The 19,809-nt window shown below is 36.2% G+C and overlaps 2 protein-coding genes and 1 long non-coding RNA gene across 4 annotated transcripts in view; 2 read left to right on the top strand and 1 right to left on the bottom strand.

Annotated features, from left to right (window-relative positions):
• The window catches only part of LOC144657496 (peroxisomal membrane protein PEX14-like), a 307,100-nt gene that overhangs the window by 48,212 nt on the left and 239,079 nt on the right, over positions 1-19,809 (top strand). The gene's annotated exons all lie outside the window — the stretch shown is intronic.
• The window catches only part of LOC144657559 (uncharacterized), a 52,737-nt gene that overhangs the window by 30,690 nt on the left and 2,238 nt on the right, over positions 1-19,809 (bottom strand). Inside the window, exons 1-2 of one of the 2 annotated variants that reach the window (XR_013571574.1) lie at positions 12,580-13,453; positions 5,508-5,650 (exon numbers count right to left, since the gene is read on the bottom strand). This is a non-coding gene — a long non-coding RNA (uncharacterized LOC144657559). Of the gene's footprint in view, positions 1-5,507; positions 5,651-12,579; positions 13,454-19,809 lie in introns of those variants that run through there. The other variant, XR_013571573.1, reaches the window with a different exon arrangement.
• Positions 1,216-3,792, top strand: LOC144656338 (uncharacterized). Its single transcript, XM_078516569.1, has one exon. It carries the CDS (start codon positions 1,228-1,230, stop codon positions 3,790-3,792), a length of 2,565 nt encoding a protein of 854 aa, XP_078372695.1. The 5' UTR covers positions 1,216-1,227.

Raw genomic sequence — 19,809 nt, 5'->3', positions numbered from 1 at the left:
TAAAGAAATGGTAATTCTATATAGTACACAAAAATGGAAAAAAATATCTCATATATTAATATGAACGAATCAGATCTAGCTAAGCTATCGAAAACCGATCTTATAAAAATGATATTATCACTAAAAGCAAACCAACCAAGAGTTTACAAACCTAGGCAACCAATCCCAACTCCTCGTAAGAGTGTAAAACAGAGGGTGCAGGATTATGAGGAAAATATCATTCAACCACCTCCTGAATTTAGGGATGATTACAAGCCTATACCAATGCCTAGGACTATAAAACAAAAACCAATTCCATTACCAAGGACTAAGATAGAGGAAGTTGCTAAAGCTATGAAAGGCTACACAAAGTCTTTTGAAATTGGTATAAAAAATAATAAAGACCCGTTATTACAGCTTCAAAACACAAGAAAAGCTGTAGAAAATCACATAATAAAAGAGCTATCAGCAATGAAAGGTGTTAAGTTCATTGAAACGCTCAAGGTGAAATTCACTAAAATGTCTGGGGATAGTGTAATATATAAAACCGCTTATTTCAACAGTAAAGCACAGACCATAATTAATAATCTGGAAATCGTTGAATCACTACAAGCATCTAAACAACAGATATTAAATTTCGTAGCTCAATGGATATCTGAAGGCTCAGGATGGACTATTGAATCAGTTGATGGTCATTATATAAATTTAGTCAAATATGAACCAATAAAAGGCTCCTCCTATATTCAGCTACCATATGAACTAAGAAACAGTTCGAAAGGATTGATTAACATGAAAAATGAGGATAATGAGTGCTTTCGTTGGTGCCATATCAGATGCTTAAACCCACAAGATAAATATCCTCAACGAATTAAAAAATCTGATAAGGCATACATCGAGAGATTAGATTACTCTAAAATTGAATTTCCAGTAACAATAAAACAGTACAATAAAATTGAGAAGCAAAATGAGATTAATATTAATGTTTTCGGTTATGAAAACAAACAACCATATCCCATCTATATATCAAAAGAAAAGTATAACAATCAGATGAATTTATTATTAATAACTAAAAATGAAAACAAGCATTATGTTCTTATAAAGGATTTCAACAAATTCATGTACAACCAAACCAAACACAAAGAAAGGAAGCATTTTTGTATGCATTGTTTGCAGTGCTTTAGTTCTGAAAGAGTATTAAACGATCACAAAGATAATTGCATTCAAGTTAATGGGACACAAGCAGTTAAAATGCCTGATAAAGACAATAATATACTAAAATTCAACAACTTTCATAAGCAACAAGCCGTCCCATTTGTGATATATGCTGATTTCGAAGCTATAACCGAAAAGATTTCCGGTTGCAAGCCTAAAGATGATAAATCCTATACTCAAGCTTATCAAAGGCATACAGACTGTGGTTATGGTTATAAAGTAGTTTGTTTTTATGATGATAAATACACTAGGCCGTTACAAATTTACAGAGGTGAAAAAGCTGTTTACAAATTCATGGAAAAGATGCTTGAGGAGGTTAAATATTGTAAAAATACAATGAAAAAACACTTCAACAAACCATTAAAGATGACTAAAGATGATGAAGAAGAATTTCAACAAGCAAAAGTATGTCATATCTGTGATAAAGTGTATAATGATGATGATATACGAGTGAGAGATCATTGCCATATTACTGGTAAATACAGAGGGTCAGCACACCAAGACTGTAATCTTAAATTGAGAATAGAACCAGATAAAATAAAGATACCTGTAATTTTTCACAATCTCAGAGGTTATGACAGTCATTTTATAATGCAAGAGATTGGTGCTATTGTCAAAAATCATACATACAAAAATAAAAAAGGAGAGATTAAAGAGATGAATATCAATGCTATACCCAATACCATTGAAAAATATATGGCATTTATGCTCGGTAATCATTTAACATTTCTTGATAGTTTCCAGTTTATGAGTTCCAGTCTTGATAAATTAGTAAGTAATCTGCCGAGAGAAAAATTAATATATACTTCTAAAATGTTTAAGGGTGATAAGCTTAATCTTATGTCGAGAAAAGGAATATATCCGTATGACTATATGGATAGCTTTGATAAATTTAATGCAGAGCTACCAACTAAAGAAGAATTTTACAGTATATTAAATAATGAGCATATATCAGACAAAGACTATAAGCATGCAGAAAATGTGTGGAAAACGTTTAAGATCAAAAATATGGGTGAGTACCATGATTTATATTTAAAATCAGATGTCTTATTATTAGCAGATGTGTTTGAAAGCTTTAGAAAAACATGCCTAAAATACTATAAACTTGATCCATGTCATTACTTTACAAGTCCGAGTTTATCGTGGGATGCTATGCTTAAAATGACTGATATAAAATTAGAGCTAATGACTGATGTAAATATGTACCAATTCATTGAAAAAGGAATGAGAGGAGGTATTAGTTATATAGCAAATCGATATGGTAAAGCAAACAATAAATATATGAAGGATTATGATAAAAAAGCTCCCTCAAAGTATATCATGTACCTCGATGCGAACAACTTGTATGGCTGGGCAATGAGTCAATATTTACCAACAGGTGGATTCAAATGGTTAAAACAGAAAGAGATTGATAAGATCAACTTAGCTCAGTATAAAGAAGACAGTAAGAAAGGTTTGATATTAGAGGTTGATCTTGAATATCCTAAAGAGGTGCATAATCATCATAATGACTACCCATTGGGAGCAGAAAAGGTAAAAGTAACCAAAGATATGCTATCTAATTATTGTAAAGACATTGCTGATAAATACAAAATTTCAACAGGTCTTGTTCATAAGCTGATACCAACATTAAACAATAAAGAAAAGTATGTACTACATTATAGGAACCTTCAATTGTATTTAGATCTTGGATTAAAGCTCACAAAAGTCCATCGAGTTCTCGAGTTTAATCAATCACCTTGGTTAAAGGAATATATCGATTTCAATACTCTAAAACGTACCAATGCTAAAAATACTTTTGAAAAAGACTTCTTCAAACTAATGAATAACAGTATATTCGGTAAAACCATGGAAAATTTGAGAAAGCGAGTTGATGTCAGATTGGTGACAAATGAAAAGAAACTATTGAAGATGACCTCAAAACCAACTTATGTTAGTAGTAAAATATTCAATGAAGACCTTGTAGCTGTGCATAAGATCAAAGAAACACTTACTTTAAACAGGCCGGCATATGTGGGTATGTGTATCTTAGATCTAAGCAAAACACTTATGTATGATTTTCATTACAATTATATCAAAGAAAAATATGGGGATAAAGCTAGGCTTCTATTTACAGATACTGATAGCTTAACCTATGAAATTGAGGCTGATGATGTTTACAAAGACTTTTGGAATGATAAGGAAAAATTTGACAATAGTGACTACCCTGAAAGCTCCCATTTTTATAATAAAACAAATAAGAAGGTTATCGGTAAATTCAAAGATGAAGCCGCAGGAGTGCCTATATGCGAATTCGTTGGTTTGAGATCTAAAATGTATTCATATGTAAAAGACAATTATAAAGAAGAACGAACTGCAAAAGGAATTAAGAAAAACGTCATTAAAAAAGATATGACACATGAGAATTACAAAGACACACTCTTTAATAACAAACAAATGCAACATACTATGAAAACCATCAGAAGTCAATGCCATCAACTTGGAAGCTATGAGATCAATAAAATATCACTTAGCTGTTTTGATGATAAACGATATATACACAATAATGGTATCATGAGCTATGCTTACGGCCATTATAAAATAAAAAAAACTTTAATATAATTCAATTATATATGGAAACAGTAAATCAACTAGCTAACCACATAAAAAAATTCACCGTCAAAGAACTAAAAAAAGAAATATTAAAGGTTAAAAAAACATTTCAAGTATCTAAACTACGTCGTGCTGAAGTCGAACAAGTTATACTTCTAAATCATCAGTATTTCACTCACTTATTAAAAACAAATAAAACCAATAAAACCAAAAAAACAAATAAAAAAACCGACAAAAATCACACAATGGTGTATTACGGAGCTGGTTGGGATATGAATTTTTTGAATATGAAAAAGTACGCAAAAATAAAAACATTCATCCTCATCGACGCTTTGCCTAAATTACAGCATTATAAGCCTGATTCCACTGGTTATAAAGACAGTTACAACAAAAAAGTATTCATAAATAAAATAACAAAAGAAGCCAGTAAGAAGAGCTACAAACTAGAAAGCATAAAAGGAAATTTATTAACTTACACAAATGGTCCCAAAAAGATCTTGTATTACATAAATACTACGGTCGAGCAGAGTCTAAGAACACCTTCAATCAGAAATAAAATCAATAAAGCTATATGGATACACATTGAAGGATTTAATCCATACCAGTACGGATTAAAGGCAGGCGACTTACCTAATTTAAGAGAAACAATATCAGATCTATGATTAAAGGCACCGTATAAAAAAAGTTTAAAAAAGAGTATAAGAGATTTTGAAATAAATTTCAAAAACATCATAAAACTCGGCTTCGCTTGGTTTTCCAGATTGATATTAAAGTTATGATAACAAGGCTTGTTTAAACGCACTGTTTTCAAAATTTTGAAAAAGAGTATAAGAGATTTTGATATTTTGATTAAAGGGTTTAGCAAGGTTTGGTTTTTAAGGCTTGTTTTCTAGGGTTTGAATTTCGGTTTTGGATCCGAGATTTGGTTCCAATATTTGAATCCATTTTTGGATCCAGTGCTGTGAGTAGTATAGGAGTTGGGGATATGAGATAATAAAAATTTTTATGATCTCGTACCCCCAACTCCTATACTACTATCCAATAGTCCAGTCCCTGAACTCTCTCTCTTCCGCGCACAATTTATAGGGGTTGAACCCAGGCGTGAGAAGAGAGTTCAGGATAACTTCAGGATAACAGTTTTTATCCCACAAATCGTTGAAAAAACTTTATTTGGCAGCCCTTTTGAAAACTACGCGACCGTGTACAGGATTACTGGAATGACCTTATATTTTGTAGCTGGTTATTGAATTGGTTTGGAATGCAATTCAGCACAGATTTTTTCTCTTGCATATATTTTTGCGCTTGGTCGCCATTTGAGCGAGCATTTTTAACCCTAGCAACCGCGTTCAAGCAAGTGTCGTCGCATTCTCGGCCAACTCTTCTCGCTTCTGATTACTCTGGCCAATCACAAAGGACACAGACAATCCAGTGAACCAATCAAGCCTAATAGCCACTTTGATCGGAAACTCTTCGGGTCAAACGACGTGGGCGGGAGTGAAAATGGACAAACGAGGGACTGTTTTTTGTAGCTAGGGACCTTTTCCGAGTTAATAACTAGCATGAGTACTCCCGAGCTCACCGAACGTTACAAGTGGTGTCTTGGCAACCTTGTTAACAAACATTGCGCGCGCTGCCAATCTAGGAAAATAGATTACGAAAATGCTATTTGTACTCGTTTCGCGCGTTATTTATACTCCACTAAGCGGAATTAGATAATATCATACTGTTAGTCCTGTGAGTTCCAAAGGCCAACGTCGTCAGCGTCCAGTTCTTGCTTAGAATCACTGACAAATCGTCTCATTTTTGGTGCATGGCTATAGAAACCCAGGTTATCCTAGAAGAAAAATCAAAGGGCACTTAGAGCCAGCTCATTCTTCTGCCTTTTTCGGGGGGGGGGGGGGTAGGGTTTGGGAGTGGTGGTGGGTAATGAAAATGTACTGGTACAGTCCACTTAAGTCAAGTACAGTCCCCTGTAAAGTCAAAATCAGATACGCATGTGAAAAGAAATGAAATCACAATTTCACAACTTCTAAAAATGGTGCAACGTGAATCAAGTTGCCGAGCTGTTTAGACCTCAGGGAACCTAAACGTATTTTCACGTATTTTAACACTCGCTTACACAAGCGATCAAGTCCATTGAGGCAGCTGGAAGTAATTTTACATGGCCCCATTCCCCGCTCCGTAAAAGTCCACAAGCAGTTATTTAAAAAAAGAAATAGTATTTCGTTTCCGGATCGCGATACGATAAGCATAATAAAAATATAAATAATAGGAAGAGAAGATCCTAGGTCGAGAATCAGTATTTCGCGGGGAGGAATTGCGAAACAGTCAAGGTTTTTGCATGCATGCACATTCCTTTACCCTTCCGTGCCAGCAAACACGAGACATCCGAAGACATCCAGTCTTGTTTGCTCTTCTTAGCGCTATTATTGATGGAAAATGTACAAAGTCAACAACAACACAGACAGAAAATCTAGAATATTTACATAACAACACGGAAAGGGCTTTCACAATATTTTTCACCAATACATCGCTTTAATCGATCTTAAAGCTTTTCGTCTTCTTGACAAATATAATTTCGATATTTGAAGAACATGTTTTTATAGACATAGACATAGACATAGTTTAGACATAGTTTATTTAACCACGAAGAGCTCAGGAGCCGTAGCTCGTTAAAACGCTCTCGTGAAATAAAAAAGGTCTAAAAATTACAAATAAAAGACGGTTAAAAGGTAAAAAGTGTATATTTACTGCTAAAACGTGTGGACATTGTGGTTACGAGCTTTCTTCTGGTTGGAAAGTGTCTAAATAGTTCACATCTTCTACGAAGCTCAGATACACATGTGAAAAGAAATGAAATGAATATTTGTTACCGTTTTTAAATTACTGAATTGCGTTTTGAATAACCTTTCTGTCAGCACGCATCTACCGGGCAGTGACAATCATTGTTCATGGATTGAGCAGCGAATGAAATTTGAGAGAAAGATGCGCACGAACACGTCGTGTATAAAAACGGATGACGTGAGTCACGGGAAATGAGATTACTACAAAGAGAGTTGACGTGGCTTTATTTTTGGTTCATTGTACACATAGAGAAATGCGTGCGGGTGAACATCAACTGCGTAACGTCATAAGTTAATTTTTGAATGGCTCTTTATCGTTTTACTTGGACGTGTCCAGGGTTCTTAGAAAGATGAAATTTAATAAAAAATATACATTTGATACATTTTCGGCGACGTGCGCAGATCGTGCATTTCTAAAAAAGAGAGTTGACGTAACTTTATTTTTGGTTCATTGTGCACGTACAGAAATGCGTGCAGGGTCGCGTGCGGGTGAACATCAGCTGCGTCACGTCACGAGCCAAAACCAACTCTACTTCAAACGTACCAAAAAAATTCCATTGAATATTTTTTTAGATCGCTCTTTATACTTTCTGTTGGACATAGACAGATTGGGGTCAGGGCCGAGGACATGTTGAGGGGTCTCAGAAAAGAAAAAAAATGAAAATATACATTTGATAATTTTTTGTAATAACGACACGTGCGGGTCGTAGTCGTAGTTGACGTAGCTTTATTTTTGTTTCGTTTCCTCAGAAACGATACGGTATTATTTTGGCTTCGATGTGAACTATTTACACAGTGGGGGCTACTATCCAATCAGAAGAACGCTCGTAACCACAAAGTAAATACGTTTGACCGAAGGCAATTAATTTCGTAAAAACATGTTCTTCAAATATCGGAAAGATATTCCTCAGCTCAGCTCAGCATGATCAAAAAATATTGAGATTCGTTGCAAACACAAATATCTGACGACTGCAATGGTTTTAAGTTTGATTAAAGCGATGTGCTGTAAGAAAACTAGAGAAAGCTCTCGTAGCGTTTAATTGTTAAGTAAACATTCTAGCGATTTTCTGAAACGGAAGTAAATTTCCACCAATCAGTGTTTGCAAGCGCAAACAAAAACGGGATGAATTGTCGTGTTTGCTCGCACGGGGGACTGCTATCCAATCACAAGAACGGTCGTAACCACAAAGTAAACACGTATGACCGATGGCAATTAATTTCGTAAAAACAGTCATGTTCTTCAAATATCGGAAATATGTTCCTCAGCATGACCAAAAAAATTTAGATTCGTTGCAAACAGAAATATCTAACGACTGCAATGGTTTAACGTTTGACTAAAGCGATGTATTGTAAGAAAACTAGAGAAAGCTCTCGTAGCGTTTAATATTATTCTGAAACGGAAGTAAATTTCCACCAACCAGTGTTTACAAGCGCAAAGAAAAACGGGATGACTTGGCGTATCTCGTGTTTGCTCGCACGGTAGAGCTTAAGTGCGCTACAAAGAGAAGTGCATATTTGCAGGTGACTTACAAAGTTAATTTCACTTCATGTTACAGAGGAATGTATAAATGTGGGAGATTGCCCTATTCTATTTGTACAGGAAAATTTCACGGCATCTTCGACGTCACAAACAGCGCGAATACACGCAAAATTGCGTGGGTTTTCGCGTGGATGTACCCGGAATTGCGTGATCAGTGTCACGTCGGTGTCGCAAAAACATTCAAGTCTGCACGGAAAGTTGAGAAGTTCTGCTCAAAGTTTAAATTTTGTATGGACATTATCGTATAGCGAGGTGTGCAACTGCCGTGTCGAACTAAATTCGTCTCCTTAGTTGATGTAACGCTCAATATTAACTACCGTTGCAACTGCTGGTGCAGATTTCTGAGATTAAATTAATGATATAAACATTATTTGGATTATTCAAAGCCATCGCGGTCTGATCGAAACCCCACAGTATCGCCAAAAATGCAAATCGTTATTATCAGTGTTACCAATGCAAGGCTGTTACACTGACAACAGAAGCAACTTGGCTGTGTCTTATTCTGTGGAGATAATTTTATATTTGCCGGGAGAGCGTGCAGCGCGGATCGAGCAAAATACAATCCTTGTACGACTATATATAACATATAACTTTCTTTAAACTTGAATTTTGCTTAATTAAAAATCCTTGTTAAAAATCTGTGTATGGTAGCTTTTTACATTAATTTGCTTTGGTTGTTAACGTGTCTTTGTAAAGTGACAACAGGCATTTCATTTTGAAGAAATGGCTTCGAAACAGTGTGCTTATCTCTGTTCTTGTCGACCAGGGTTTTGGTTTGTCTTGAATTTGGCATTTATTTGATTTGAGCATGTGATCAACTCAGAGAAGTATATACCTCAAGCTTTTTGTCAAAAGGTAATAATTTTATCTACGATTAAAGTGTTGTTTTGCATTTTATCAGAGATCAGTAGTCACAAAACATTTTATTTATGGAACTGATTTATTTTAGGATTGTTTGTTTCAAAAAATAAACCATTTAAATTAATTGCATTACTCTGATCTTGCATTTTACTCTTGTGGTTTCATGTTTCCCCACATTGATAGGAATATATTTAAATATTTTCTGTAAGTTATTTTTCCATTCATGTAACATTCAAAGTTTTGCTACCGGGTGCCATTTTTAAGCAAAAAAGTGTTATGCAGAAATAAAAAAAATCATTTTAATTTCCACTGGATGAGTAAAAACGGTAAAGGCAAGCTCCCTTCACTTAACTTAATTTGGAGAGAAGACATATGCTATTTCTACAAAGAGAAATATTTATGTGTTACTTGAACTCTCGAAAGCCAAACTGCAGAAGGACGTAGTTTATGTCTCCTTTACATAAAATCGACAGTAGGTGTAAAATGGGAATTTAAGTTACTACTGAATATGAAGTTCTTCTTTTCATTCTGCACTTGTGCATAAATTCGGCAAATTCAACATACACTAGGACCTTCTCCAAATTTAAGTAAACCCCAAACCCACCTCTCCTTAAGTGTTACAATATTCTCACCCTTCCGCAATCAGGAAATGAAACACTATTTCTTTTTGAAATAGCTGCTTGTTGGTTCATTGTAGACCAGTAGTTCCGAAATTGTCATTTGATGTTAATTTATTTATTACACTATACAATGATTTCATTTCTTTTCACATTTGCATCTGAGCTTCACTGAAGTTATTTTTGGCGTTACTAAGGGGGCAGGGGTAGCATATAAAATTACTTCCGTTCTACAACTTCCGTCCACACAATTTTTGTACACGCAGACTTCCGTCAACATTTGTATCACTTCCGGTCCACACAATTTTTGTACACGCAGACTTCCGTCAACATCTGTATCACTCTATTACTCATTCTGGAGAATGAGCTAGTCGTAGTTGACGTAGCTTTATTTTTGGTTCATTGTAGACCAGTAGTTCCGAAATTGTCATTTGATGTTAATTTATTTATTACACTATACAATGATTTCATTTCTTTTCACATTTGCATCTGAGCTTCACTGAAGTTATTTTTGGCGTTACTAAGGGGGCAGGGGTAGCATATAAAATTACTTCCGTTCTACAACTTCCGTCCACACAATTTTTGTACACGCAGACTTCCGTCAACATTTGTATCACTTCCGGTCCACACAATTTTTGTACACGCAGACTTCCGTCAACATCTGTATCACTCTATTACTCATTCTGGAGAATGAGCTAAATCAAAGGGCACTTAGAGCCAGCTCATTCTTCTGCCTTTTTCGGGGGGGGGGGGGGTAGGGTTTGGGAGTGGTGGTGGGTAATGAAAATGTACTGGTACAGTAAGTCAAGTACAGTCCCTTGTAAAGTCAAAATCCGATACGCATGTGAAAAGAAATGAAATCACAATTTCACATCTTCTTAAAATGGTGCAACGTGAATCAAGTTGCCCAGCTGTTTAGACCTAAGGGACCCTAAACGTATTTTCACGTATTTTAACACGCGCTGACACAAGCGATCAAGTCCATTGAGGCAGCCGGAAGTAATTTTACATGGCCCCATTCCCCGCTACGTAAATGTCCACAAGCAGTTATTTAAAAAAGAAATAGTATTTCGTTTCCGGATCGCGGAACGATAAGCAAAATAAAAATATAAATGATAAGAAGAGAAGATCCTAGGTCGAGAATCAGTATTACGCGGGGAGGAATTGCGAAACAGTGGAGTTTTTGCATGCATGCACATTCCTTTACCCTTCTGTGCCAGCAAACACACGAGACATCCGAAGACATCCAGTCTTGTTTGCTCTTCTTAGCGCTATTATTGATGGAAAATGTACAAAGTCAACAACAACATAGACAGAAAAGCTAGAATATTTACATAACAATTAAACACGGAAAGGGCTTTCACAATATTTTTCACTAATAAATCGCTTTAATCGATCTTAGAAGGATCGCAGTCGTTTGGTATTTCTATTGTGTAATTAAACTGCAAAGCTTTTCGTCTTCTTGACAAATATAATTTCGTTATTTGAAGAACATGTTTTTACTGCTAAAACGTGTGGACATTGTGGTTACGAGCTTTCTTCTGGCTGGATAGTGTGTAAATAGTTCACATCTTCCACGAAGCTCAGATACACATGTGAAAACCTGTCAGCACGCATCTACCGGGCAGTGACAATCATTGTTCATGGATTGAGCAGCGAATGAAATTTGAGAGAAAGATGCGCACGAACACGTCGTGTTAAACGGATGACGTGAGTCACGGGAAATGAGATGACGTGACAGGAGACAAAAACGTGCTGCTCGGATATCGTGTTTTTATCAGTGAGCTTTATAAACGTTAATTAGAACACGTTATATGGCAAGCGTCACTCCATATTGAGATTTCTTCATGGAACTTATTTTTGACTTTTACTAACGGGAGAGGGGTAGTGTATTAAATTTACTTCCGGTTGCCTGGCGGGACTTCATTGCGTGTAACAGCGCACGTTAAAATGAACCTTGATTACGTGTCAGCACATGATAAAATGAACCCCCAGGTTGTCAACATTTCGACTTTTTGATACACGTTTCCCTTTTTAAAAGTTCCGAAATTGTGTTTTGATGTGAATTTATTTATTAAACTATAAAAGGATTTCGTTTCTTTTCACATTAGGGGGGAGGGGTAGCATGTAAAATTACTTCCGTTCTACAACTTCCGTCCACACATTTTTTGTCCACACATTTTTTGCCCACGCGCTGGACGACAACCGCTTCCGTCCACATCTGATCCACTATAATACTCATTCTTTTAGAAAGAGCTAAAAAATAGATATTTGATACTAATTTTGCCACGTGCGCAGATCGTGCATTTCTAAAAAGAGAGTTGACGTAATTTTATTTTTGGTTCATTGTGCACGAACAGAAATGCGTGCAGGGTCGCGTGCGGGTGAACATCAGCTGCGTCACGTCACCAGCTAAAACCAACTCTGCTTCAAACGTACCAAAAAATTCCATTGAATATTTTATTTTTTAGATCGCTCTTTATACTTTCTCTTGGACGTAGACAGATTGGGGTCAGGGTCGAAGACATGTTGAGGGGTCTTAGAAAAGAAAAAAATGAAAATTTACATTTGATAAATTTTTGTAATAACGACGCGTGCGGGTCGTGCATTACTACAATTAAGAGAGTTGACGTAGCTTTATCTTTGGTTCATTGTAGACAGTTCCGAAATTGTGATTTCATCTAAATTTATTTATTACCCTATACAAGGATTTCATTTCTTTTCACATTTGCATCTGAGCTTTATTGAAGTTATTTTTGACGTTACTAAGGGGGGAAGGGTAGCATGTAAAATTACTTCCGTTCTACAACTTCCGTCCACACAATTTTGGTACACGCACACGCGTGCAAAACAACTTCCGTCAACATCTGTATGACTCTAATACCTCATTCTTGAGAATGAGCTAAAAAGGGGCATTTTGCAGATTTTGAGTTACAAATGACAACATTTCTTATAATGGCTCTGGAAATTCAAACTTTTTTTGCCTTTCTATGAATCAGATTACATGTAAGCTCAAACAGTGTATTGGGTGACGAAAGAAATAAAGTTAGACGAAGTTGAAATTTTAAATTGTAGCGTGTAAGGCCTGGTTCACACTAGCGACATTACGACATCAATAAAAGATCAGTTTTTTTTTCGTTATGTCGTTTTGCTTGTCATTATGTTGCTGTTATGTTGTTATGTCGTGTTGTTCATACTGTAAAAAAACATCAAAAAAAGGTTTTTTTTTTTTCGTTTGCGTGACTTTGCGCTATATCGTTATGTCGCTAGTGTGAACCAGGCCAAAATTAGCCTTATCGTCCCTGATCAAATTCAAAATGAACCTATCAGGCGGAATTTGACCTTACATGCAATAGAGCACGCGGATTCTTCGGCGCTTAAACTTGGTTACCAAGCCATATAAACCGAAACATGCAAGACGCGATTGGCTAGGAAAACAAAAGCCAAATAACAGAACAATGACCCTAGCTTTTAAAACATTGTGCGAGACAAAAGAGAGCGAATGTAATTGAAAGTTCCGTCGTGGTGCGTGGCAACGGGACAAATAAGGTACGTGTATTTACTCCTTTCCTTTGTGTTTCGTTCTCATTTCATGTTGTTTTCGTGACCGTCATTTGATGCCGGTTTTATATTCTGCGCAATTCTACTCGTGCAAGGTCAAAGATCCTCAATGTTGATATTCGTAGGCTACAGTAGCTGAACGATAAACCAACCATCTTTAGGTGGTGCAACCAGCAATTGTACGAGTCAATTTCAATATGGCTGCCAGACTGGGACATATGAAAACAGCTTCGCAATTTCAGAAGATTGGTTCGTATAATTAACATCAATGATATAGATTATTTTTTTTTTTTTTTTTTTTTCCCCCTCCCTTTTTTTCTCCCCCCTTTTTTTTTTTTTTTTTTTTTTTTTTTTTTTTAAATTTTTTTAATTTGATAAAAAAAAATTCTTCTAAACAAAAATTGATTTTTCCGAAAATAAATACCGCGAAATTTAGTGAGAATAAGGTACACCTTTAATGCATTTTTTGTGGTCTTCTAACAATGGAATACTGGCCACTGCCTTTTGGCAATTTTTGTGTCAAGAATTATTTTCTTTTTTTTTGGCTTTGCTTGATTGTAATTTTTTGTTTTGGTAACGTTTCAATTTACATGATATTACGATAATTACTGTTTTAGAATCGATTTATCGGTTAAAGTTGAGCTTTTTCCTCTTGTACACTGATGTAACCCACAAGCATTTCGGTTGACAGAGATATTATTTATCGGACATCTGTGACATAACGCGTACAATTAGTACGAAACAAAACTGATGTTGAAGAGAAACAATGCCATAAGGTCAAACGAAGTATTCAACAAATGTTGTAAATTATAAGTTTAAAACCAAACTGAACCAAACTAATTCGAACTGATCTGGAGAGAGTAACCTCCTTGCTAAGCGTAAACGCCGACAACCAAATCTCATTTATGTTTTAACCGGCAAAATGTGATTTCTTTTAGACGGCTATTACCGACAACAAAGTGAGCCTCGAAACTTAGAATGACGCCTGCAACGAATGTGGGACAAACCAAAAAGAACTGTCTTTGCTACTGGAATTCTGGAAAACATGAAATTCGACTGAAAAGAAGAAAAACTTATGTGTGAAGTCAGCAAGCGAGTCTATTACACCAGGTACGATAAAAAACATGAACCATACGATTGTAATTTGCGTGACTAATCTTTTGTTCTAACATTATAACACTAATGTTTTCTTTCTGTTGTGGAAAACGTGGAGCTCTTAAAATGCAGTTAATCGCTTGGAATGGTGTTAAACGAGTTTTTTGTGCGCGTGTAACTGTATAAGTTGCACCGAATATATATGCCGGGACTGTATTCGCTCAAATCGAATGAGAGAGGATTCTTTGTTTGGTAGTTTATTTCTAGCTCTATTTAACCTAAGTTATATGGAATAAATGTGCTATTCATTTCGATTATTCCAAGGGTAATTTTGATGATGGCTGGGCCGAGCGAGATGTCTTCTTCGTGCTACTTAATGTTGACTAACTGTAAATTAAACACATCTAAACCAGCTAATGGCCTAAAAAGAAATTATGATTGTAAAACTAATGTTTATTACTTTGTAACCCAGACTCACAAGATTCAAAAGCTGCTGAGAGAATGGCTGCTAGTTTACTGTGTTTAGTGGAGCAAGCCGAGTTTATAAGACCTTATAAATTAAGCAGCCATTGTTTAAGGGACATCTTTGAACGAAATGTCGAAAGTTCTTATGTCCAAATTACTGACGTGGTCTCTGTAGTTAGTGAATTGAAGGTTGAAGAATCAAGACAAAATGTTAAATAAACAAGAAATATTTCCACTATATAACTATTGATCTCAACTTCGCACGCTGACTCCGTCTGAAGAATAAGGCGGATTTCAGACATTGATTTTTATTTTTCTTGTATTAAAATTGCAGTTGAAAAGGGGATAGAGAAGGAATATTTTACCTTGGGAACTAAATTTTCAGCAACTAAATGAAAACAATAGCCTATACATGAAAGGAATACTAGACAAATCCAGTCGCGACAGAACCAAATATCTTGATGTATAGCAAATTAAACACGTCTTGAGGTCATTGAAATTACTTTCTAAGACGTGCTTTGATTTCAGGACGGATGATTTTTCTGAATTTTTTTTTTATGTTCTGGGTGAGTTGTAAGGCCTGGTTCACACTAGCGACATACGACATACGAAGATACGACAAAGAAAAGTCAATTCCTTTGCTTTGCTTATGTCATATGTTCCAACTATTCGTTTTTTGTTGTTCACACTGGTGACATAAAAATCAATGTGAGGTGTTTTTTGCATTTGCGTGACCTTGCCGTTATGTCGTTTGCGCTAGTGTGAACCAGGCCTAATGAAGAATTCCCATGTGCGACATATGCACGCCCCGTAAACGAACGTGCAGCCGGATGGCTTTCAGTTGAGCAGTGTATCTAACTGACAAATTGCTACATTGCCCATTTAGTGCAGCGGGTACAAATTCGCTGTAAATAATGTTCATGGAGATCAAAACACGTACGACAACGGAATCAAGCGGAATCATTTTCGTAAATCGAAAAATAAATTCCCGCATGATGAGTGTATTGACTAGATGTTCGTCTACCGGGACCCTGTCTCCGTCGAATCTGAGACCTCAGCTATCACAGAGGTACACTTTTAACTGTTCGAATGAAATTAAAAAAACAGTTCACGGGCAATAACAACTGAAAAACGGAAAATTCTGTTTGGTTTGAATAGGTTAAAGAGGCACAGAGCATAGACAGAGCATTTCGTGTCAGTGAATACCATGGATGTTTTATCATGTTTATCATATTGTTCATCATAGCATTTGTCGACAACTGACAAAAGGGCACAAATTGATCATGAAAATAGCTAAAAGTGGAAATTGTAAAAGCGGTCGACACGCTAGTTCGCTTTTTCTACTAATTCGCGGAGATGTTAAAATAGAACTAAAGGATAACGTTTCAGCTTGCTTGGGTTTTTGCTATCGTGTGATCAACAATACATTGACTGCGCAATATCAACTGCCGTATTTTACAACTGAAGACGAAACGCAAACTCAACAAGGACATTAATATCAGTTTGACTTATTAAAAGTACACAGATTTAGAGTCTATATTTCAGAGATTTGTGCAGGTTTTCAGGTCAGTATCTATTAGCGAACTCCTGAGTAAAACATCACGTCAAGTCAAATTCAGCTACTGGTATCAAATTTTACTCTCTTTCAAAGCAACGTTAATTAAGATTAGTCTACTATACACCGAGGTCAATTTGGGTCACTGGCAATGATTGCGCGTTCACTGTGATAATTTTCATTGCATTCATTTCTTCTCTTCGTGACAAGAAGATTTTGGAGTGAGTTTTATTAAGCTACTGCTAGCGAAGGTCGGCTAACGGTAATTTAAAAATCCCCGGTATAGTTTGTAAAGCTATTAATACAAGTCCAGCTATTCTCAGGCTGACCACGGCTTCACGTGATGATCAAGTGCATGCAGTGATTTCCTGCACAGTCGTAATTTACCGCGCGTTGTGATAACTATCGAGCAGTGTTTCTGCTTGCTATAAAACTCGTTTTCACCATGCCACATTTCTCTGGTCTTTTAGATTTGAATCTGTTTATTGCGTCCTAGATTCACGGGAACTTGCCATCAAGTATATATAAAGATAGTATACATAAACTAGAATCTTAGCAAGATTTTGCGACAATTAAAAAGTTTAAAGTAGTTACAGTTTATTGTCATCTTGGGAAGAAACATCAAAGGGCGTTTTGAATTCCAGTAGAACATTGGATCAACCTTGAGATCCGCCTGTTCGGGTGATATTTTCTATAGAGCGTCATGAGGCAAGGTATCATGAACTAAGTCGTTTTCACGACGTAACTGAAACTATCGGAGATTGAAGGAAAGGTTCAACATGAGTTTGTTACTCGAGCCAGCAAGCCAAGCAAAGCGCGACTCCCGAGCCCGAGGTACTGCAGAAAGAAGCCTCAAGGCCGGGCTGTGTTGTAGTATGCCTCGCACAAACAAAAATGAGGTTATTTGTAATTGCTGTAGTGTAGTCATCTGCGAAACACTTGTTAATGTTCAACGTATAAATTTTCGCTTCATCTCACGACAACACACAGTGGTTAATTGCGAGAGGAAAAGAAAAAACACTGAAGGGCGAGGATGAACAAACAACGGCGCGATAAACTTGCAAGCTCATTTGAACTCTTCATTTAAGTTGCAAGTGGACGGTTTTCCTGTTGCGTATACGTTGACTGACTTTACGCCGTTTATTTGAATACAGCTTCATCAACCAATGGCCTTTAAAGAGAAGATGGCTTTACAATTTATCATTTTTAAGCCTGATTTACAAGACCCCCAAGAAGCGAAGAGAATGGCCACTAGATTACTTTGGTCAGTGGCTCAGTGAAGCTAGCAGAGTTGATAAAGCAGCCATTGTTTTAGGCATATCTTCGAACGGAGATGAATTAAAGGTTGAAGGAAGACAAAATGTCAACGTTGCACGGCTCTCTCTCGGGCGAAGATAATGAATACGGATTCCACTGTCGTCATGTAGAATACTCATCATTTTTATCTGTACTAATCAAATCGGCTACATGGAACATAAAACCGCCTTCATTAGCCATTTTTAATAGAACAAGACTGAAGGACAGACGTGCGGCCGGTCAATGAGCAATAAAATCAAAAGGCCATCGCGAGTGCCTATTTATTCACTGTTCTTTTGTTATGGAGTTCGATGCGGTTTTACAGACATATTTTTCTTTTAACAAAATTGATTTTTAAAAATATTGAAGATCCGATACCAGGATTCATTGTAAGAAAATAAAAAGCGTTCTCTGGTAAAATATTTTTAAAAATTATTAGCTTTCGACAGCCAGACTGCTGTCTTCGACGGATAATCCGTCGAAGACAGCAGTCTGGCTGTCGAAAGCTAATAATTTTTAAAATATTTTACCAGAGAACGCTTTTTATCTTCTTAAAATTGATTTTGCAACATTGATAGACAGAAAAAAATTTTACACAGGGAACCAGACTTTTAAGTTTCAGTCACTGAATGCAAACAATTGCTATGATGAAAAGAATACCAGTCACAAAAAAATAACATCTTGGTACTACAGAAATAAGCCTCGAGGCCGCTTTGTGTTGGAGGCAAGATTCTATTGGAAAAGAATGCCTTGCAGAGAAAATAAATGAGGGATGCAAACAACAACTGAATAATGAAACTTTTTGAAATGGATGTAGTAGTCATTCGTGTTATCAGTGTTACGCTTGTTTATACTCACGAGTCAGCGTATTTTCGCTTCATCACTGAGGTGAAGGGGAAAGAAGAACAAACAACGGCGTGTCAAACGTACGTGATCTTGCATGTCCATGCAAGTTTTCTTCCTTAGCTGCAAGCGGACGATTCACCCGAAGAATTATCCATAAATTTCTTTGAACGTTTGAACCTGGAGGGTTCAATGTAGTTTGACTGGCTATAAAACTTGCTAAAGAAGTTGATTCACAGAAACTAAATACCAACCAATCTTTTATATCAATGGTGACATCAATAGGGAAAGAACTTGATAGTATTTGACGCGAATATTTTACTTTTTCAACCAGTGAAATATATGGCGTATGAATTACTTATAGTAAATGTCTTTGTGAAGATATCTGTGAATTTGTCTTTTAGCATTACTGTAATTTTTTGTGGACGAGTTACACTGAGGCAGTATGATCAGAAAGTGAATTAGTCAGTATATTTGTAACAAGGTCGACTGTTGCATGCAGGCAACTGTGCAAATCTGAGGACAAAGGATTAAATAAAGAAAACTGAAATGTCCGACAAGATTGTAGGGAAATGGCTAATGTTTTTGTCTTTATATTAGTTTCTTCTGAGCATTTAAGCAATTGTTTCTTATTTGTCATATCTTGTGTCTGCTATTTCAGCCCACACCAGTAGCCTTTATGTTTGTTATCACTCAGCCCGTCATTTGCCGCTAATGTAAATGGACCAGTTGTAGCTGACTCAGAGGAGGAAAATTGTTCTGTGTAAGGACTCCCTTTAGTATTTACTTTCAAGTAAATACAAAAACGAGAAGAAGAAATGATGAACTGATAAATGTCACTCATCTAAGCGCAACTCAATCTAGTGAATTTGACTCCATTATGTAACTCTTGCTGAATTGTCTAATTTTTAAACAAGAAGCTGCTTGGCCGAGATTTTTTTATTACAAACAGTTTTCTTGTTTATAATTCCCTTGATACGCATTGGTTTCACGTTGATTGAAGAACTCGAAGAAGAGAAAATGAACGAAGTAATGGCGAAGAGGAGAGCTTGCAAGCCGTTGGCAGAACAAAACTAAGTTCAATCATACTAACTATGGTTCAATCAACCCGTTTTTGTAATGTGAGCATCGAGTTAATTTTTGTTGTCTGATTACAGAAGAGGCAAAAAATTCAGAAAATATAAATGAAGAAAAGAAGTTGAAGCTTTCGCGTGAATCAGTGAATTACGAGGGGTGACTCGAGCAGACAGTTTTCCTCGCTCATGGCCGTCACACAATTCTTCATCAGCTTCAAGGTCGAATCTCACGGTTTCAAGGAAATTACAAATTCTCTCTCAGTAGCTTAATAAC

The sequence above is a fragment of the Oculina patagonica genome, chromosome 6, assembly GCF_052425735.1.
Source record: "Oculina patagonica isolate OP01 chromosome 6, crgOcupat, whole genome shotgun sequence".
NCBI lineage: Eukaryota > Metazoa > Cnidaria > Anthozoa > Scleractinia > Oculinidae > Oculina > Oculina patagonica.
Note: the sequence above shows the minus strand (reverse complement) of the source record. Positions and strands in the feature narration are given on the sequence as shown.

Bases quoted from the DNA above. Each gene is read 5' to 3' on its own strand.
- LOC144656338 (XM_078516569.1), top strand. From the start codon at position 1,228: ATGCCTGATAAAGACAATAATATACTAAAATTCAACAACTTTCATAAG.